The 22,630-nt window shown below is 37.9% G+C and overlaps 1 protein-coding gene across 1 annotated transcript in view; it reads right to left on the reverse strand.

Moving 5' to 3' along the window:
* SYCP2L (synaptonemal complex protein 2 like) overlaps positions 1-22,630 on the reverse strand; it is a 44,337-nt gene that overhangs the window by 10,222 nt on the left and 11,485 nt on the right. The window contains exons 12-28 of the mRNA XM_070940996.1: positions 22,179-22,224; positions 21,140-21,232; positions 20,982-21,042; positions 19,057-19,202; positions 17,654-17,702; positions 17,081-17,116; positions 14,625-14,725; positions 13,224-13,305; positions 12,906-13,017; positions 11,297-11,354; positions 10,113-10,174; positions 8,969-9,020; positions 8,161-8,210; positions 6,950-6,998; positions 3,881-4,040; positions 3,468-3,517; positions 1,465-1,591 (exon numbers count right to left, since the gene is read on the reverse strand). Of these exons, the coding sequence (XP_070797097.1) occupies positions 1,465-1,591; positions 3,468-3,517; positions 3,881-4,040; positions 6,950-6,998; positions 8,161-8,210; positions 8,969-9,020; positions 10,113-10,174; positions 11,297-11,354; positions 12,906-13,017; positions 13,224-13,305; positions 14,625-14,725; positions 17,081-17,116; positions 17,654-17,702; positions 19,057-19,202; positions 20,982-21,042; positions 21,140-21,232; positions 22,179-22,224 (1,334 nt within the window). The remainder of the gene's footprint in view (positions 1-1,464; positions 1,592-3,467; positions 3,518-3,880; positions 4,041-6,949; positions 6,999-8,160; positions 8,211-8,968; positions 9,021-10,112; positions 10,175-11,296; positions 11,355-12,905; positions 13,018-13,223; positions 13,306-14,624; positions 14,726-17,080; positions 17,117-17,653; positions 17,703-19,056; positions 19,203-20,981; positions 21,043-21,139; positions 21,233-22,178; positions 22,225-22,630) is intronic.

A 22,630-nucleotide genomic window follows, 5' to 3' on the forward strand; every position in this document is an offset into this window, starting at 1 on the left:
TGGAGAAATAATTCAGACCTTTTTATTATATAGAGAACTGAAGGTCCAAGGATCAAGTCCCTCCTATTGGCTAGGGCAGGGGATGGGCATGTGTACATGCATGGGATCCAGGCAGTGTGCAAAACCATGCCCCCCTCTCAGTCCACACACACACACACAAAAAAAAAAACACCCTCCACAGACCCAGTCCTTGGTGCCCAAAAGCTTGGGGGCCACTGAGCTAGGGAATCACGAACAACGAGGCAGCTATTCATTCTATCTCCCAAAAAGAGCATCACGCCGAGAAGACAGCCCTAGTTGCATCCTGAACCAGAAATGTAGTTACATATGGAAAACTATACAAGTAGTCCTTGACTTATGACCATAATTGAGCCCAAAATTTATGTTGCTAAGTGAGTTTTGCCCCATTTTACAACCTTTCTTGACATGGTTGTTAAGTGAATCACTGCAGCTGTTAAGTTAATAATACAGTTAAGTGAATTGGGTTTTCCCATTGACTTTGCTTGTCAGAAGTTTACAAAAGGTTATGATATGGTCCCGGGATACTGAAAATGTTATAAATATGAGTTAGTTGCCAAGCATCCAAATTTTGATCATGTGACTATGGGGATGCTGCAAGGGTCGTAAGTGTGAAAAAAGGTTGTAAGTGTGAAAACATAGGTCATTTGTTTCAGTGCTGTTGTAATTTTAAATTATCACTAAATGAACTGTTGTAAGTCAAGGACTAGCTGTACTGAATGCCTGAGTCCATAAGGTGGAAATCTAGAGTTCTCAAACTTCATCTTCCAGAAGCCTTCTACATCTTCATACCTTGGCTCTTCCTCCTATTTTGGGGTAGTGGCTTGGTCATTCCTGCTACCACCACCTATCATTCAAGGGTCACCTCATTTCTTTAACGTGTAAAAAAAAATCCTCACAACCTGGGCTGTAGTTCTGATGATTAAAGGGTTAATATATAATGGTTTAAATAATTTCTATAATGTGGGCCACAGAGTATGTAGGATTATGACTAGAGGATGACGATTTCCTTTAGAGACATATCATTCCCACAAGTGACAAACAAAATCAAGCTTTATTTTTTAAAAATGTAAACACTCCTTTCAATTTTAAATGTTACAATACAGACATTCAAAATTGAAGAGGTTTCAGACAGCTCAGATTGTGGGACAATTTAAAACTTTAAAAGAAAATGACATACTCCTGGCAGCCCACAAGATGGCAATGGTCTGCTACAAAAGTTGCTCCATCTCTTCACAAAGAGATAATGGAGAGCATTCCAAATCCTGTTACGTAACACAGGTTTCTAAAATAATAAAATTACAAGTTCACACAGTCTGAGACAATAGTGAAAGGAGCAGAGTTCTGAATTGCCAGTTACAATATGAATATGCCCACACCACTAGAATATGAGATAAAGTTTTAGATTCAAACATAACTCAAACGACATTGGACGGAGGCACATACTTTGTCTAATATGTGAATTAGGAGTTGAACAAACAAGAACTGGACAATGGGTTGTACGGTGATGCATCTCTGATACTGGCTTTGTTCTTCTCTGTATCTTGTCCCTAGATACTGTTGAATTTTCCACCTAGAGAAGAAACTGAAAGCATCAAATCAAACACCTAGCAACAGACATAGCATACGCCTAGCATACAAGTTGTTTCACTTACTGCAGCTATATACAGTAGTACTTGGGTTACAACCATTAATTCAACTGTTCAAAGTCATAATGGTGCTAAACAAGGGGAACTTACAATGGTCCTCAGCGTTCCAGCCATTGGAACATTCCCTGCAGTCACTTAATCATAAGCTGGACATGTGGCACCCAATGTGCGATTACGACACTGCAGCAAGTCACAAATAACCATGATTTCCTATATTCCCTGCCAATTTCCCACAAGCAAAATCAATAGGGCAGCTAGCAAGATGCTGGAACTCACAATTGAGTGAGGTTTTTGATTAAATGATGGCAATTAGGACTCTGCCGGAATTGCCATCATTAAGTGATGTGGTCACAATGTGACATTACAATTGTGTTGTTTAGCAACAGTTCCCAATCCCATTTGTTGTTTTAATCTGAAGACTACCTGCACTGATCAAAAAGTTCAACAACCTGAAAAAAATTCTAGTTATTTTATTCTGCAGTAGAATTTTAATAATATTTCATTTAATGACTCTTAATATCATGCGTAGATCATACTACTACTAAGATGAAAGTACATGTTAGCTAAATTTGTTGTTGCTAGGAGTACTGAGGAACATGAAATCTAACCCCCTTTGTTTATAACAAAATCTGGTAAAAACCACTGATAAGATTTAAAGTCTTGGCTTTGCCTGAATATGCTGAAGAATAAAATTGAAGTGAAGATGAATGAATTACTACATTTGTTTGTTTTTAATATTGTCTGGAATGAAGATTGGAGGTTAAGAGCATCAAATAATCCAAATGTAGAAACACTACAAAGTTCTACAATCAAGAGATTGTAGATAATGTAAAATCTACGAGAAAAAAACAATATTGACATAAAAAACCTTTAAAAAATAAAAGAACTTGTAGAATTGAATAAAGATGCCTCTTGAAAAAATCTACTAGAATGGCTGTATGTCATTCATAGCTTGTTTGATTCCAGATGTATACATAAGCGAAAGGATCCCAAGACTGAACAGGGACTCTTCCTTGACAGGCATTTTTGCCTCTGGCTTCACAAATCAAGGTTGGAGGTTGGGACTGGTATAAATTATTACAAATTTAAAGGACTATTATATCAGAAATTATGTGTTACATTTCCTGTTCTATTTCCAACCTTTGTTACAGGCCAAGATTGCCAAAAAGATAAAGTATCTTTATAATAGTGACATTACTACTAGATCAATTATCTCTGTTTTCTCCATTCCGTCCTATGTATATATATTAAAAAGTCTAGTGTTATTGGCAATATAGCTACATTCTTGAAGCAAATGACAGCCTACTGGAATATTAATTCAATAGAAGAAATAAGGCACCAAAACAGTTTCCTTATACTTGGCTCTTCTTACTTAACCAAAGCATCATGTGAATCTTAAAGTAGTTCATTTTTTAAAAAAATTGGAAGATATCCACAATAATGCAGTTGTCGATCCTTTCTTTATATTCATAGAAATTCTAACATCACACAAGGAGAGTGTAAGGACAGGGCAATGTAAAAAAAAAAAAAAGAGCAAAGATATTAGGCCAGCTAGAATTCTACATATTCTATACATCTGGCAGTCATATTCATCAAAAGAAGGGAAGGGAAGGGAAGGGAAGGGAAGGGAAGGGAAGGGGAGGGGAGGTGAGGAGAGGAGAGGAGAGGAGAGGAGAGGAGAGGAGAGGAGAGGAGAGGAGAGGAAAGGAAAGGAAAGGAAAGGAAAGGAAAGGAAAGGAAAGGAAAGGAAAGGAAAGAAGGAAAGGAAAGGAAAAATATCACAATTCCAGTTTTCCTTACTTTCTTTGCACCATAATCACTGTCACTGCTTGGAGAAGACAAGGGCAATACTGTGAGAGGAAAGATAAATGAAAGTTTGCAATTATGAGCAGAGATAATACAGATATACCACCTCCTACTTCCAATAAGTTGGAAGTAATATGCAATATGCAAACTTAGAAATCATTAATATGATACTGAACACTGCCAAGTCTATAAACCGGCACACCTGCACACACACACACACACACACACACACACTTGTAATAATGCTGCAAGTCTAAGTCTGGGCTAAAAAGAATGATGACCCCTAATGTTTCCTTCAGAAATTCTAGTTTAATTTTATCTACAGTTACTTGGAAACAAGTTGCACTGAGCTAATTACTTCTAGCAACATTTTAAACCAATAACTAGTTTCCAATCATTGTTTTTACCTTTTAGCTTGCTTTTGACTTTTGTTTTTTTTCGAGTGTAATCTGCCACTTTGGGCAATGTGTTGCTCTGCGAGTTACGAATCCAGCTTTTTTCACTCATACCATTGCTCAGAGAATCTGAGTTACTTTCAGAAAAGAGATGAGTCTTGTAGTTAGCAGGCTGGGAAAACATGCAAGCAACAGTCAGTGCCACCTGAAAGGTAACTGCCATTACAAAGTTTCATTCCAGAAGCATCTAAATGGCTCACTTTAAAAATCAACATTACTGAGCTAACCTTAAGGGTCAAGTGTACCTATTTTGTTTTGGAATCACATTTCTCCACTAGGGGGAAAACTAAAATGTCTAAAATGTTTAGGAAACCCTTTTTCAATATTGGGCAGAAACTGAATGTTCAAGGCATCAAAACAACAGAACATACACAACGCTCCTAAGGCAGATAGGAGACCCTGCCCTGGTCTTAAAAATGGCAACAATCAGCAGAGAATCTATGGAGATTCTCAATCATCCAGGTCATGGTTGTCCCAAAGGTGTTTTTTTAAAGAAGCAACTGGACTTTCTGGTTTTTCTTTGAGGATGTTTCGCTTCTCATCCAAGAAGCTTTTCAACTCTGATTGGATGGTGGGGAATGAGGTTGGAAGGGGGTGTTTTTACTTCCCCACCATCCAGTCAGAGTGGAAGAAGCTTCTTGGATGAGAAGCAAAGCGTCTTCAAAGAAAAATCAGAAAGTCCAGTTGCCTCTCGAAAAAGCACCTTTGGGACAATGAGCAGATATCATTGGGCAAAGCAAGGATGTCAATGAAGTCCTTGAAGCAGGACCTTCAATCATATCACAGCTTCAGATGAAAAGCCCTTGCCTAAATCCCAAACAACACTGAGAGAGGCAAGTCTTTAATGAACTAAAGGATCTTTGCATTCCTTGTTTCATTCCTTGAATTCCTTACATCAGACTTACGTCAGTCTTCTTGGGCACAGGACCTCTCAGGTATTATCCTGGTCATAATTCTCAGAATTTGGAATCTATTGAGATATCACAACTCATAGGTTTTTGGGGGCATGGAGACTGACTAAAACAGGGGTGTCAAACTCAAGGCCCGCAGGCCGGATCTGGCCCACGGGGTGCTTAGATCCGGCCCATGGGGCTGGCCAGGAAACAGCAAAGGACTGGCCCGCAGTGCCTCTGGCAGTGAAAACGGAGCTCAGAGAGGCTACGCGTGCCCCCTCAGGCTCCGTTTTCACTGGCAGAGGGCTAGCAAAGCAAACTAAAAACAAAAGGAGAAATGTTTTCCCTTTTGCATTTGAGCATGCAAGAAGGGACAGGAAAGGAGAAAGGGAAAGAGGAAAGACAAAGAAAAATAAGGAAAGATGGGAAGAGAGCAAGGAAGGAAAAATAAAAAAAAGGGGAAGGAAGAAGAAAGGAGAATGAAGAGTGAAAGAAAAAGAAGAAAAGGAAGGAAGAAAGGAAAGGAGATTATAATAAGAGTGAGGGAGGGTCTCAGGGAAGTCCTGCCTTAGCACTTGCCACCACAGGTGCCCCCGACATGAGTGATGTCGAGCTGGCTACACCCATCATTGCCACAAGCACACGGCCATCCCCCACCCCTGGCCCTCCGAGGTCAAACACAACCCTGATGTGGCCCTCAATGAAATTGAGTTTGACACCTCTGGACTACAAGAATTATGAAAAAATATTAAAGTAAGGGGAAAAAAACCTGATTAATAACAATAGAGTTTTGATATGTGTTATTTTATTTGAATTTTTTTTCCTCCAAGAAAGAAGAAATGAAAAAATCTTTCTAACCCTATGGATCTTGAGATAATGGGTGTTGCAACATGATTTTTCTGGCAGGTACAAGGTTGGTCTGATCTGATCAAGGCAGTACAAAAGACAGGCAGAGAAGAAGGCTACACATTGAAGTTTTTTATCTCTTGGTGAAGAAAGCGCTGTCACATTCTTTATGATAGAATTCAATGTTTACAAGCCTTAATTTGATTGGATAACAAATCTGGAAGTTTCTTTGTGATTTCAGAAATCTTCAAAGTTGAGTGTCATTTCAGGGAAGGGAGGGAGACAGAGCAGGAATTATAGAATGGTTTTCATGTCTATTCTCAAATCTATTCTAGAGTAATTCTATGTGCTAGCACAGATATGGTAGGTAATATAGAATGATAAAGGAAGAGTAGAATCTTCCCCATTCTGGCATCCTCTAGATCTGTTTGGATTGATTACCAAAGTTGCTATATTGGAATTCTGAAAGTTTTTCCTTTTGAAAGCTTCTGAAAGCCATTCCTTTTTAATGCCTGCCTTGTTTAGTGACTGCAAATACAAAAGCATTTTTTAAAAAAAAAATATTTTTTTTTAAAAAATATATTTTTTTACCAATGCACTCATGATCAAATATCATGCGCTTGGCAACAATGCAAGCCAGGGTGAAAGTAACATAGGCATAGTTGCACAAGAGAACTTTAGCTGAATGCAACACCCAGAGATCTTTGTGCTCTCTCTCTCTCTCTCTCTCTCTCTCTCTCTCTCTCTCTCTCTCTCTCACACACACACACACACACACACACACACACACACACACACACACAGTTTGTTTAGCAACCATTTTCACTTCCGATTTAAGGAACAGATTGTGGTCACTAAACGAGGAAAGGTATACTTCCAATTCATCAGGAGGACTAGATTGTGGGAGATTGAAACTTTCCTTCCCAAGTGCATCCCTGGCATCTCTCCTTCAAAAGGATTAGTTTCATTCCAGTTTCAGTTAAATAGTAGCTATTCTTTAAAAACAAAACAAAGCACCTAAACTGGCCCAGACATATGAAAGACAGAGTATTGGAAGTTCATAGATGGTGAGAGATGATCGATCTCTCGTTTCATGCACTGCTCAAGTAGCAGGTAATATGTTAGGGCGGCAGAACTAATTGAATGTCTTAAAAATTCAGGAAAAATGCATTTAGCAGTTACTAAATGAACTCACAACACCCTGAAATCACAAATATTTGAGTGTCTGAAGTGCCTATAAACCGTAATATAGGCTATAATAAATATGAAAACTGGACATTACCAGACTTCTCTCAAACTTGTTCAGTTTCACATTTCCTTCTTCCAAACTCCTGCATGCAATATAAGACTATGAATGAAGGAGACAGCGTCCGCAGAAAAAACATTTAGCATTATTCTGCAAAATCCTACAGGTCAGTAAATGAAGACTGTGTTTTCTAACCTCCTCTGATTATATTCTCCACCTGTACCTTTCTGCTAAATGTGGTTTATGTTGGAATTACCGGTAATATGTCCTACTTGAACATAATGCAGCCAAGAAGAACTCAAAAGCCCAAATGCTCAAAAAATTAGAGTCCCAAGGTTATTCTCCCAGAACACTGTGTGTAAGAAAGACCTCCAAGACAAGATCTCCACAGATATTCTAACCCAGTAACTCTTAAGAGGCCTCTAAAATTCTAATAGGGTGGGAACCATATGAAACTCCAGGAGGGAGAATTATCTAAATGTATTAAAATGTTTTCATAACAGATATCCCTTCCTTCCTTCCTTCCTTCCTTCCTTCCTTCCTTCCTTCCTTCCTTCCTTCCTTCCTTCCTTCCTCCCTTCCCTTCCCTTCCCTTCCCTTCCCTTCCCTTCCCTTCCCTTCCCTTCCCTTCCCTTCCCATCTTCCTACCTTCCTTCCAGAGGTGGTATTTAGCATGTTCTGACCAGTTCTGGAAAACCAGTAGTGGAAATTTTGAGTAGTTGGGAGAACCAATAAATACCACCTCTGACTGGCCCCACTCCCATCTATTCTCTGCCTCCCAAGTCCCAGCTGATCAGGAGGAAATGGGGATTTTGCAGTAACCTTCTCCTGGAGTGGGGAGGGAATGGAGACTTTACAATATCCTTCCCCTGCCATGCCCACCAAGCCATGCCACACCCACCAAGCCACACCCACAGAACTGGCAGTAAAAAAATTTGATTCCCACTACTGCTTCCTTCCTTCCTCAACCATTCAGAGTTATAACACTCATGAAAAAATAACTCTATGGCCAATCCTCTTATTTATGAGCTTTGCAGGTCTGTAAAGCAAAAGAAAGCTGAATTAAATTCATAAGCTTAGTTGCAGTTTCACTTAGCAATTGCTTTGCTGAACAACTGAGTTACAATCTCAATTGTGGTCCCTTAAACAATGACTACCTGCATCATACTTTTTCTTTGACTTTTCACATTGGCTACCTAATGCTTGTTATAATTCTATACCAATAGCATGACAAAAAGTTCTCATACTTGTGCAAAGTGTTCTTCTGGACAAATATTTTTTGCTTCATTTCAGAGACCTGAAAAACAAATGAAAAGGAATTTTAAAAAATAAGGAAATAGAAAAATGGGACAATGATTTTAAGGCAGAACAGGAATAATATTGTTCCTTAAATACTAAGCCTTTGATCTTTGCAAACAACTAGCTAAACCTGGTTTTAATCCAGACAAATTAGCAAATAAATCATGCTTGCTTCTGCATATATGTTGGTGGGATTTGTTCTCAACAATTCCAAAGATCTTCTTACCAAGATATAGTTCATGTCTTGTCACAATTAATTAATTAATTAATTAATTAATTAATTAATTAATTTTTTCCAAAGATGTGGAAATAAAGCTGGTAAATCACAACATTTTGAACCTAACTACTATATATTGTTAAATAGGTATGAAATTAGGCATTTATGTAGATTCTTGATACAGTCTTAGGTGAACCTTCATCCTGCAAAGAATGAGATATTTACTAAGTTATGATAGAACTTGATTATGAACTCTTCTCAAATTTACTACTGGTAATGAATTATTTATGCCGCACTGGGAAAATAAATAAAAAGGTACTGAATTTAAGATGACTGAAACCATTAACAATGACTAGAAATATGGGGATAGAGGAGATGAAGGACACAACTAATATTGTTTCTGGATATTCTTCTGAAGAAATTTTATCTGGGATTGTTGAAGAGTCCACAGCAACCTGATAGAATGTAAGCCATCAATCCATCAATCAATTTGCCTGTAAACACTCCCCACTGAAATAATGGTTTAATTACATCCTTACCATATCATGTGTGCTTGAACCAGATGAAAAGTGAAATTCATATTCATCCATCCTAAAAAAAATAAATGCCTTGTATAAGTCACTGATTATTTTCCAATGCAATTTCAAAGTTAATGGAATATACATACATACATACATACATACATACATACATACATACATACAGCCATATAGAGGGCACTATGGATATAGAGGATCTGGCTTTCTCAAAAACAAAACACTCCCAGAAGTGCACAGAAAAACTGACTGTGCCTCTATGACAAGAGTGCTTCAACCTTTTTCAGACTTAAGTTGAATGATTCAGTGGAAGGTCTATTAAAGAATAGACTGTAGACTGGTCCATGATAATATAGTCAATAGACTGGCTGTCAACATCCGAGATGGCGACATCACGGCTACGCCCTGCACATTGCTTCAAAGTTGCCAGAGTGAGAAGGGGGAAGAAGGTCAGTTGGGGTGCACTACTGGGTGTCGAGTGATGGGCACACAGAGGGGGGGCAGACAGACTTGGAGGGGGCCCGGAAGAATGAAGCAGCAGTGGCCGGAGAGTCTTTGCTGGAGCAGGCCTGGAGCAACCCATCAGGGTGGGAGCTCTCATAATCAGCTGGCCGGTGGAAGCCGGTAATGCTGGCTAGATTCCCATTTCACTGCATGCCAAGTAGAGAGACCAGTAAAGGGGAATTGCTCTACCAATGGTGTGGCCTCATTTCTTACTAGCTAGGCTCGGAACTGTGACACTGGCACAAACAACTTTAACTAAATTAGATTTGATAAGTTACTACCCATATATTTCATACTTCCTCTCTTTGTCAGATACCAGTGGCCATTTTGAAAAGGTCTGGAGGCTGTAAAATGTGAACTGCTGTTTTAAGATAGGATTTCTAGTAGCTTTCCATCTGATCATTCAAGAGCTGCATTATGATACTGACTCAACTAAAGTGTTCTTGTGACACTAATGACAATAAAAGCCTCTTACATATCAGTTCTGTGTATTTTTAACAGGAGTGAAAGTTCACCCTCGCTAAACTATAAATACATTATTTCCTCTGATACTGTGATGGAAATCTTAGGCTTAATGTAAGCTACTGTGACTTCATATGTTTCTGTGTGTCCATTTAAAAGAACTTTAAAAACAGTTTCTTACTTTGCTTCCACCATTTGCTTACTTGAACCTCTTGCTCTTTTTTTCTTCTCTAGGATATCACCCTGGAACAGAAAGACAGAGCCACGGGTTTACAATTTCCAAAATATTTATTTTGCTTCAAAAAGTTTTGGACAAAAATAAGCAGTTCATGCACTTGTTGGAAAATGCTAGGAAGAAGGGAACAAAACAAACAAACAAACAAAAAACAGGCCCTGGAGATACCATTAAACTGTTTATATCTTAGCAGCAAAAGCAGTTTCTTGCAAAATCAGTTCAACTTTTGCAAAGGGAAAAAACAACAGCGATGAATTGCCAGGATCTCACCCTGTGGCTTCTTTTTATTGGCACTATCATTTCCTCCTTATTTTACTATCTAATCTGTGGAATCCTTGGTGTCTCTGAGCTTGTTTGCTTGCAGGCATTTAATTACCCAACTTGTTAACATCATCGGTGCAAGTGAGGGCTGGGCTTATATCCTATAGCTTGCCCTGCCAATTTTGGTTTTTTTTTCCTTGATAGTTTATTGATTAGGGAATTGTTTTCTGCTTGTTTGCCTTGTGTTAATCCCTGCTTATTTGGGTGTTGGCTGCTGGGGAGGATATTTTTATTGGTGGCAAACCTGACATTCACTCACACTGATGATGTTACCTAGTTGGGTAGGTAGAAACATCTGCAAGCAAACAACAAATCTCAGAGAATTACAAGGATTCCACAATTCATATATTGCGGAGCTACAATATATTTCTCTTTTACTGGAGCTACCTAAACTATCATCCAGTTCACCAGTGATCCTTCATTTGTTGCAAATTTCCACCTTTGTTCTTGCCATTCCTTTTGCCACTTCAGTCTGGTAGTAATGGGGTTCAGGTATCTATAAATGTTGATTTACAAGACAAGCATTTCTGTTAACCTACAAAGCCCAAGCCTAAGTTTTAATCAACTTTATTTTCCCATTAAATAATTATCATTTAAAATCAGTAATAAAAACAAAAAGCAAAGAAAGCAAATTTCTTTCCCCAAAGCAACCATGCTAAATTCACTCTTTCTCAACATTGTGACCTCTTCGTGTGTGTTGGGTGTGAATTCCTACAATGGTTAATTGAAAATTACAGGAGCTGACTTCCAACACATCAGGAAAGCACCAGGATGAAAAGGGCACTGTTGCTAGGTACAACATACTGTACCTCTAAAGGGTGGGTTTCCTTAAGGTGGATATCAGCTTCTCCTTCCACATCTGGTTCACTACATGCCAGAAAAAATAACAGAATAAAAGAAATTCTTTAGCCTCAAGACTCTACAACGACTACATCAGCCCAAATTTAAAGTGTTAAAATAGTTTATATTATCAATTTAAAAATGCATCCATTAAAAAAATAATAAATTCAACCGCATTTTCTAGAAATGTACTGTGGCAGAGAATATTTGACACTATTTCAAATAATGTATCGTTCTGATTTGAGACATTTTAGCAGTACAAAAAGGGTGACATTGGCAGATCTCACTGAAATATAGGAATTCCTCCAGTTAAAACCTTAATGGAATTTGCCTATCACTGTTTTAATGGAAAATTATAGGGGTTGTAAACCTTTGTAAGACATTACCTTTGTTGCAGCAGTCCTTAAGCAAATACTGCAGTCCAATAGTTCAGTATGGGTGCAGTTTTGCCAAAAAACTAGAATAAATGCTGATTTATGACAAAATTGTCATAAAACATGTTCATGTGACTGCAGGAGGGGGCACTGACCAACAGAACTTCAAATTTGGGTCATATCCTGCATATCCTGCAAGTAGGTCCATCAGAACTTTGAACAGTTGCTAAGTGACTGGTCATAAGTTGAGGATTAACTGTAATAATTTCAAGTGAGTCCAAAAACATCTTTCCATTTTGGATTTGCCTGACATAGAAAAACTTCCTTGTAATTACTACATGATCAGCTACATCTTGTACTATATTTTATTGTAGGTCAGTATTTAATTAGCAGATACGAAGAAACAAATTTACTAGGGCTGTGAATTGCTTTGGAGTCTGTGGAAATGCAAACAGCACCGATGAGCAATACCATAAAGCCACTGGTCTAAGGAGCAACTGAAAGGTGTTGTGTTTACAGCCCTCTGCACTTGGGACATTTTTATGTCTTCAAATCCAAAGCAGTGTATAGCTTTGAGATAGAATGACTGATTGATAGGGGATTTATATACTGTATATTTGAATAGGGATTCAAGCCAGCTCTCAACTAACATGCATAAATATTATACTGTAGCAGTTCCATTGACAAGTGATCATAAAAGGCAGGGAGAGGAACTGTAGGAAAAAACATTCCTTGTTCTAAAGACCTCTGTGTGTCACTGGACAGTCTACTCTAGGATATTGGGACACATACAATGGACATGTTTAAGCATTTCTCGTCTAGTGCACCATTCCGGTCACGGGCAGTGAAAACGTTTACGGATATCCTCCAGTATTCACAGTGTCTACCTATTGAGAAACATGTTCAAGTGTAAAGATCAATCTGTAAAGCAGTTAATATGTGGCTCTCCTAAGTATGCTGGAGTACAACTTTCCTAACCACTGTCATGCTTCTGGTAGAAATTAGTGGAAAATGTAGTCCCTTAAATCCACGAATTGCACAGTCTTAATTTAAGATGCAATTCCATCTACTACATTTGGAGAACTTCCAAAAAGAGAGATGGTCTCAAATAAACACGGTATTATGGTAAAAATATGTTATTTACAAATGTTACATTTCTCCATAGATCTCTTTTCAAAGAAGTTTGTGCAGCTAGAACACTTACTCAGCCTTATCCTTTGCTTGTAGCCGAGAAGGTTTCAACTTCTGTGCGGATGGAAGAGCAGCCAATGTATTTAATGAAGATGATGGAGAAACCAAAGATCTACTGCTGGAGCCTTTTAAGGAGTAAAAAAAAAGACACAGCTGCATCTTTCTGGGTAAAAATAACCAGAGATTTTACAAGCATTTATTTTTATGTCCAACATGACTCAACAGGCTTCCTCCCATTATTTTAAAACAAATCTCTTTGGCTTTAATGTGATTAAGAATGTAAGTCTTGTGAGGTAAGAATCACATGAAAGAACAGGAAGACTGCTCTGACCTTGGAAGCCATCTTTGTTTTCCAGTTGCTGGCTCTCTTTCTCTCCATCGACCACAGTTGCTGCTGGAATAGTTATTTTCTTCTAGATAAGGGGATAATCAATACCATTCATATTCTTAATGCCATTAACCCAGGGAGTTTTTAAAAATCTTAACTGGGGAGAAATAGTTCTTAAAAACCAAAAAGTGCAGGTGTTCTTTTCCAGTTCTATAGCAGATAACAGAATAATCAACCTGTTATTTTCCTGCTCAGTGGGAAATACCGTATTTTTCAGACTATAAGACACACTTTTTCCCTCCTAAAAGAGGCTGAAAATTTGGGTGCATCTTATACTCCAAATGTAGCTTTTTTGAAGCTTTTTTTCAGTCCTAACAAGGCGCTAGCGAGTGAAGCGATCTCCATTGTTTGACTGCTTTTCTCATTGCTTCTCTCTCCAAAGATCAATTGTGCTTTAGAAGCTGTTTTTTATCCCCAAGCAGGGGATAAAAACCAGCAAACTAATGTGCTGAAGCTGACCAGACTAAGGACGCTAGCCAGATGAATACCTGGTAGGCAGATTTTTTTCCCCTAGTTTCTTCCCCAAAAACTAAGCTGCGTCTTACACTCCGATGCGTCTTATACTCCAAAAAATACGGTAAATAATTGTCCAATCAATAATTGTCCGATCATCAAGTGCTATATACCTTGGTCTTTTTTTCCATTTGGGCCGTCCCAAAAAAGTATTTGTAAATTGACCGTTCACTAAACATATGGTGGGGCTAATATTCATTCTGAATTTCTTGAACAATTCCTTTTAAGATAAATGAAACTGATTGGATAAATTTTATATTTGTTAGTCTGTACCTAGATTTAATGGGAAATTTTGGAATGCATTATCAATATCAGAGGACCTCAAGATTTATGTCTATGTCTATTGCTGTGCAATATTTCTATTACAATTCTTCTTCTTTCCTCTTATTTTATTCCTACATCATTAAACTTGACTGGAGTGGTGCAGTGGCCTAGAAGTGGAACTCTTGTCTCACAATCAGGAGGCTGTGAGTTGAATCCTAGGTAGAGGCAGATATTTCTCTCTCTGGGCACACTGAGAATATATCTGTTGAACAAAACTCCGCATTGGCAACAGGAAGGGCATCCGGCTATTAAAACACTCTGCTAGCTCCATTCAGTTGCCCAGACTCCATTCCGCAAGTCGTCAAATGAAGATGATGATAATTAAACTTGACTGCTAACTTAGCAGCCTTATAGTGATGGTCGTTCTTCTCTCAATAGCAGGCTGATGAGGCTGGAAATTTGGGAGAATTGCTTTTCTTTTTTTCATTTGTCATTTGCAACAAAGCACAGGAAAGACTTTGGCAATCATAATTCATCCAAGTTTTTCTAAGCTGCAAATATACTTACTATTACAGGAGTAACGGACTCATTGCTTTGGTGCGATGTCAGAATATCTGATAAAGAATCTATTTCTGCATGATCTTCTTTTCTCTCCAGCTGAATATTTCCTGTAATAAAGCAATATTATTTACTATTGCCATATCTTAAAAATATTCAAGGGCAAGAAACAGTGTAAAATGGTCAACAGGAAAGCTTATCCAAATCAACTACTATAGACCAGCCTTCTCCAATCTAGAGATGTCTAGATTTTTGGAACTGCAACTCACTGACTTCACAGCCCACATGTGTTCCAGGGCAGTACAGGTAGTCCTTGATTTACAACAGTTCATTTAGTGACCAAAGTGATAGAGGTGCTGAAAAAAGTGACTTATGACACTTTTCATGTTTCACAGTTACAGCATCCCGATGATCATATGATCAAAATTCAGATGCTTGGCAACTGCTTCATACTTATGATCGTTACAGCATCTCAGGGTCATGTGATTACCTTTTTGTCACCTTCTGGCAAGCAAAGTCAATGGGGAAGCCAGATTCACTTAACAATCAGGTTACTAACTTATCAACGGCACTGATTCACTTAACAACTGTGGCAAGAAATGTGGTGAAATGGGACAAAAACTTAACAAATCCTCACTTAACAACATAAATGTTGAGCTTGATTGTGGTCGTAAGTCGAGGATTGCCTATAGTTTCTAATGAATCCTTTGATATTTATCAGGGGTTCCCTAATTTTCTCAAAAAGGGAGGCCTGACCACTAATAATCTCATAATGATGCAGATACAGAGAAGTGATGTACCCTTCACCATTTTCATCACCCTCCATAAGATCATCTTGCAGATAGGTATCTCCTCTATTTACAGAGACTTTCTAAAAATCTGTCATATAAGACAGAGCAGAATTGTTCCTCGTTGCCCTGACACCAGGAATCGAACCAGCACATAAAAATCACAAGGAGGACATTTTCAGTTAAACATCAGAACTACCGTATTTTTCGGAGTATAAGACCCTCTTGATTATAAGATGCATCTACCTTTTTTGGGGAGGAAAACAGGAAAAAAAAATTCTGACTCTGCCTCCCAGTTGCAGCAAACAGCAAACAGCTTGCTTTAGTTTCATTTTCGTTTTTAGCACAGCCTGATTAGCACAAGAAAAAAAAATCTGCCTCCCAGCAATTTACCTTCTTGCAGCAAACAGCGGAGGCCTGCGGGGCAATAGGCAATGGCAATCAGCCTGAAACAGCTAAGGGTCGGGAGGCCAATCCAACCGACAATAAGCTGCTTGTGCTAATCAGGTTGTGCTGAAGCTGAAATGGGCTGTTTTCTGCTTGCTGCAAGGAGGTAAATTGCTGGGAGGCAGAGGCCAAAGGTTTGAGGCCAGCAGGTGGGCGGGGCTACATTCGGTGTATAAGACACACCCAAATTTTCACCCTCTTTTAGGGCGGGAAAAAGTGCTTCTTATACTCTGAAAAATATGGTAAGTTTCTAGTGACAAAGAGTTTTTCAAACAGTAGAAATTGTTGCCTCGGGCTTTCCTATGTTTTGTACTATGCTCAAGAGTAAATCTTCTAACAAGGGCTCTTTGCATTTCAAATCTCCCACACTCTCTCATTCTCCCTTCTCACCCCCTCTGGCACTTCTTTGCCATAACTCATCTTCACTTGTAAGCTGAATGTCTACTGAGAAAATTGATTCAGTGGGGCATGAGCTGTTGGCTATTTCACATTATCTCAGTTTTAAGCAGAAATAAGGTTATTTCTATCATCAAATACATTAGTACAGCCAACACCTTAAACAGGCTACTGACTAAAGACATATGAAAGAGAGATGGATCTCAGGAGAACTGAAGCGTGGCCACAAACACTTCATTTTAACTTTTCATTCCTTCTATTAAGGCAGAGGAGCAAGAAGGCAAAGGAATGCAAACTATTTCTAACCAGAAACATGAAGTGACTATTATATTGTGTCTCCTCCTTGATCTCCATAAATACTGGCTATGAAAACAAGGATTGAAAAGTGGACGCTTCCACACTTTGAAAATCCTGATGTCTAAAGGACATGAAAGAAGTTCATTACAACTGCAAAGACAAATAGGCCCACACTGTCTGACTGGAACTGATGGGAAGTCACATATATGGAATGTCAGTAGGATATGTCAGAAGGATGACAACAGTGATTGTTGAAATCAATTTATGGCTTTCAACAGGTTTACCTAATTTATATTTTCTATGGATGATGACAGCATCTGCCTGAATGTTCTGGGCATGGAAACCAAGCTGTTTTAGTAGTTGGATTGGCAACCACAAAGAAAAAGGCAGTAGGCTAAGCAAGGAGGTCAGAAAAAATTTCCACAACTTGACAGTAGAAAATCATGTCCAAAGTGTTGTCCATAAAGATATATGGATGTGCCCTATAGTAATCATGAGTCTGCTACTTGATTTGAGAATAACTTTCTCAACACCTACCTGGAGTGTTCGACAAGCTGAAATTAGTTGAGGCAGCTATTTATAAAAAGAGTGAAAAAGCATTCAGAGCAAAAAAGTTTTATCACAAAAAAACCAACAATGTTATGAGGGACACATTTACTTTAGCAAAATACATCAGCATCAGCATCACTATTACTATTGTTGCTGCTGCTACTACTATTAGTACACTACTACTACTACTGTACATATGTTATATAAACTTCTCTTTTGTGGGCAACCAGGAAGTAAATAGGGGAAGTGAAGAACATAATATTAAGACTCAAGATTCAGATTGAAAATTTGAGAAATGCATTTTCTCTCTAAGCAGTCAAAATCCAGGAAAATTAGAAAAACATAGGAGATTCCACCCACCCACCCATTCACCCATCCAGGTATCTCCCTCTCCATCTACCAACCCACCCACCTATCTGGAACATCAAAGCTAGTAAGTGTTTCTGTCCAGGAAACTCCCTGTAAGGTGCCACTGTCAAGAATGCTTTCACCTCTTTTTGCTTATGATCAGGCAAGAAGACAACCTGAAAAATGATTCCATTGGCATTAATTCCCACTCACCTGTTGCAGTTTGCCCTTGGTTGGCATTCTCCTCTTCATTCAATACTATCTATCAAATTAAGTTATTAGAAAAGAAAAGTTTAATACGGAGAAAGAAATCTCTCTCAGGAAAAAAAAAACAGATTTAACCAATCCTATAAAAGTCTGTAGTAATGATATTCCTGAGTTTTAGTGAATGCTTTCTAAATTTAAACAGAGGAATATCCATTAGCTGATTGTTTAGTAAGCATTTTTATCGAACTCAGTTGTCAAATTAGGGTCCCTGAAATATTTTTTTTTTTCACAATTTCTCTTGGTTCAATTCAGAGGACAACTGATTCATTAGATGAAGAGTGAGTGGAATTTTCTACTACTTCCTAGTACTAGAATGCAACAGAGTTGATAAGCAACTTAAGAAATTAACCAAAGATTTGGAAAACTTTGGTGCTGTTCCTTCTCAAAAGTTTTGATTGGCCAATTTCATCAATAAAAAGAAGCTTCATCAGGCATGTGCATTCCACGTGCACTTTCTCTTCATTGGAAGAGAAGATTTCAGCCTTGTCTGTCTCATATGTGCCCAAATGTAGAGGTTCTGTTATCTTCCATCCTCAGAGGTGTCATCCATTTAAGGATTTTTATAACATTTCTCAGCTAAGCAAAACTACCAGGGTTATATAGCTAATGCAAATATATTTCCTATACCACTTACTGTTTCTAAATCCTGCCTCAAAACTAGGTTTTTTTTATCAGCTTAGATCAGTTTTTAGAAGCATTATATAGACCCTTTTGCCATTCATGGACTAAGTTTGTAGATGGACTAATAATTTATTTTAAGGTAAGGGAGGGGAAGCTTTTGCTCTTCTGATACCCCTTCTATTTGTAAGAGTTACCAAAAGAATTAGGATATATAATAATTTTCTAATTATATATATATATATAAATATATATATATTTATATATATTTATATATATATAAATTAGAAAATTATTATATATCCTAATTCTTTTGGTAACTCTTACAAATAGAAGGGGTATCAGAAGAGCAAAAGCTTCCCCCCCTTACCTTAAAATAAAATATTTTAAGATGTCCCTTCAGATCAAACATGTCTTGCTCTCTAGAGAAAGTTAGCATTAGAAAAGATTACAGTAAAAAAACAATGCAAAGACTACTGACTGTAATGTTTAAAAATACTTGTGAAGATTATTTATAACATTACAACCAACTACCCATTAAGAATATTCATACAAATACTTTGAGCGAAATTTCTAACAATATTCAAACCAAAAATAACAGCTTAGTTTGATACAAAACTGTAAAAACCTATAGAGTTTTTACTAGACAAAAGTTGATGGACAATTCTCACACACACACACACACACACACACACACACACACACACACACACACATCTTGAACTCCTTACCATTTTATCTTTTCCGATAGCTTTCAGGAGTGGTGCTAAAACATCAAACCGGTTATCAAAGTGAATTCTGATCTTGGTGTTTTCTGCTTTGTTGATCACAACAGACTTTCTCATGGCGATTATAAGAATCTTTTCTGCTTCTTCTTCTTCTTCTTATGCAAAAGAAAAAAAACACATGCATTTTCTAGTCATTCCCACAATCGGCAACTTTCTCGGAATAGCTTCAATGAAGCATCCTATAATACTTATTAGGCACAAGGATCAGTGTGGCATATTCTGCTGTTTGAAACAAAATACCAAATAGTGATCTCCACACCTCAGAATATCCAAAGCACAAAATGAGCTGTCATAGATCAAGAAACTTTTCTCAGAAATCAAAATATTCTTCCATCTCTCAGATATTCTTCTGTCAATTAACTCAAAGAATTCTGTGACACTTTAGAACCAACCAACCAATCCATATAGACATATATAAAAGAAACATCAACTTGCATATGATTTGTTTAAAAATATGAAAGGAGCAAGGAACTTAACTGGCTTTATTTATTTTTTATTTGAGATAATTTTTATTGCCACCTATTCATACAAGGGCTCAAGGTGGCTTTATTTATCTCTGTTAATTTGCAGTCTATACAAGACTAACTCCAAATGGACTGAAATGAGACAGTTTTTTAAATTGTACTTGTGCCATTCATGAAGATGCCTTGCTAGTCATTTGCTGAGAACATATCCCCATGATGGAGCCTGTTAAGGAAACTCCAGGTTGACTTTAGGTGTTCTGGCATACAAATACATTAGAACCTCTGGCCACAAACGCTTCTGACCACGACCAAATCGGGTTCCAACCAAAAAATTCACAATTTTTTTTCCACGACTGATTTCTCCTTCCGCACCATTTTTTTTTGTAAGCACCAAATTTCCAAAATTAGGTTCAGGTCATGACCAAATTGGTTTGTGACCAAAGTTATGGAACTAATTATGGTCATGACCAGAGGTTCTACTGTATTATGCCTACTCTTACTGTAATACAAACCTTCCAAGGCAGGGGTCTGCAACCTTAAATACTCAAAGAGCCATTTGGACCCATTTCCCACAGAAAAGAAAATACTGGGAGCTACAAAACCTTGGTGGGCATGGCCAACTCGATGTCACTCACTTCCACTGGTCACATGACTCCCCTAGCCACACCTACCCAGCCAGTCATTAGGACAGAGAACCAGTTGTTAAAAAACACTGTGAACCACAAAATCCTTTTGACATCTCTCTCTCTCCCCCTCTCTCTCTCCCTCCCTCTCTCTGTATCTCTCTGTCTCTGCCCTGGCCGCTTCTCCATCCCCCGCTGTGGCCCTTACCTTCTCAGGCCAGGCGAGGAGTGACTGGGAGGGGAGGGCCAGCCAGTGGTAGGATCACCTGACAGGGAGCCACAGCAGAGGGCCCAAAGAGCTGCATGCGGCTGATTGCTAATCTCTGTTCTAAGGCATATGGAGGAGAAGACTTCAGAGATCAACAATCTTCTGGTTCACCACAGACCTCTCTAATTGCTATGCTCTGCACTTTTATGACCATTTCTATTGCAACTGTGAGATAAATTAGATTTCTTGATTCTGGGAGAAGGGAAGCAGCTTTTTAGCCAACGTGCAACTTTATTCCCAGGTGACTCTACATATGGCATATTCACAGCTCCTTAATGTAGAGGTGGGGGAAGTTATACACACATTCAACAGTGTTCCAGCTAACCCTGGAGAAGGGTGGAAATAATCTTATGCTCAAAGCCTTGGCACTGCAGCAGAGAAGCAGTGGAGGTATGTATTTCTGCCATGGCGTTTTCAAGATGCTTAATAAGCGCAACCAAAAATGACACACATTTTCAAAAACTCAATTTAAGCATAAATATTTCTGCTGAGAGTAATCTCTCATGGACTTACCCTGTAGGTAATAACTGCTGATGTCTTCCTTTGGCAATCTTACTGACTCCCAAAGTATGTCCTGAAAAACAATATTTGAGATAAAAGTCATGTTAATGGCAGCTAAGTAAGTAAGTAAATAAGTAAACAAAGGCCCATTTAAAAAAATATAATTTTACCTCTAGGCTCTCTGAATAGAATGTAATGCTCTCACTTCCATAATTGAAGTCAATCCAAAAGTCTTCTAGTCTGTCATCTGCAGGTTTCTTTAACTTGGATATAAAAGGAAAAAGTCTCAATTTGATTTCTACCCCCCAAAGAAATCCGGTACAACATAATTTTGCATTTTGGAAACCCAAGAAAGAAGTTATATAGTACAATGCTACCTGTTAGAGAGCCTCAGCTACTTCCCTTCTCTTGCACAGAGCCCTCAAGAGAATTTCTACCGCTTTAGATTCCTGAGGTTTCCTAAGGCATCAGCTGAAGGGATAGTAAAGCTTCTGAAAGCTTTTCCTTCTTCAAAACAATTAATTCCCAATGAAGTCAGTGTTTAGCAAAATATAAGTTACCTGACTCCTTGTTGCATAATGAATTAAAGGTGATTAGCTTTAATATTTAGTACTAGCCGAATATATGCAATTTTTGGAAGCAATTTCTGAAGCTGTGGGTACAAGAGGCACTTCAGACCTCAATAAAACATAATTCTAAAAAGTATTATAAAACAACGTCGTAGAAAGAATGACATGTCCCACAAAAACCCAAGTACTTTTTCTTCAGTAGTTTTAAAATAAGAAATTGCAAAATACCAATTTTATTTGCAATTGTTGCACTTGTACTTATTATTTGCAAGTTTTATTTTCATATAGTATTCAAGAATGGGTGGAATTATATGCATCAAGTGTCCCTGAGAACTGTTTTCAACACTTTTATTCGACAGCTGAAAAGATCATACACCCAAGAAACCAGGAATAGCAACAAAAAGAATCACAATTATGGGATGGGAATAGAAGAACGTTTATTTCTCAAAGTTACATAAAAATATTTTCACATCTTGTTTGACCTTCATCAGCTCTGTCTCCCTAAATTAATTTTCCCCAAATAACACTTTTGCTATCCCATTATTAAACTAGAAAGAATAGATTATTATAAACAACCCTATTAAAATCTCTATACTTCCAATATTTCATAACATCACAATGTAATTGTTAGCTTAATTACCTCCATCAGTTCAGTATAAGCAGCTTTACACGGAATTGAATAGATCCTGAAAAATAAGAAAATTTTCATTGATCCTGAAACACAATTTCTATTCCAATCTGCTTCTAGAATAGATATAGTGGGCATGGCTTGGAACTCAGGCCTAATTCATCTAGAGCAGTGTTTCTCAACCTTGGAAGCTTGAAGATGGGTGGACTTCAACTCCCAGAATCAAGCTACCAAAGTTGAGAAACACTGATCTAGAGGTTTTCAAGTTGTAAAAGCTTAAATGATAAGCAAAGATTAAACCAGAGAAGATCAAGCTTATCTAAACTATCAATTGAAGCCAATCTGGATCTATACAGCAATGTACTGTCCCCCAGTTAAGACATACTGTCAAGCCTGGAAGCCATCTTTGTATTAGGCCCTCAGACCTGCCAAACATACTTCATCTTGAACCTTCAAAAATGCAA

The sequence above is a fragment of the Pituophis catenifer genome, unplaced genomic scaffold, assembly GCF_029215685.1.
Source record: "Pituophis catenifer annectens isolate HBS135680 unplaced genomic scaffold, rPitCat1.0.hap2 SCAF_3, whole genome shotgun sequence".
Classification (NCBI taxonomy): domain Eukaryota; kingdom Metazoa; phylum Chordata; class Lepidosauria; order Squamata; family Colubridae; genus Pituophis; species Pituophis catenifer.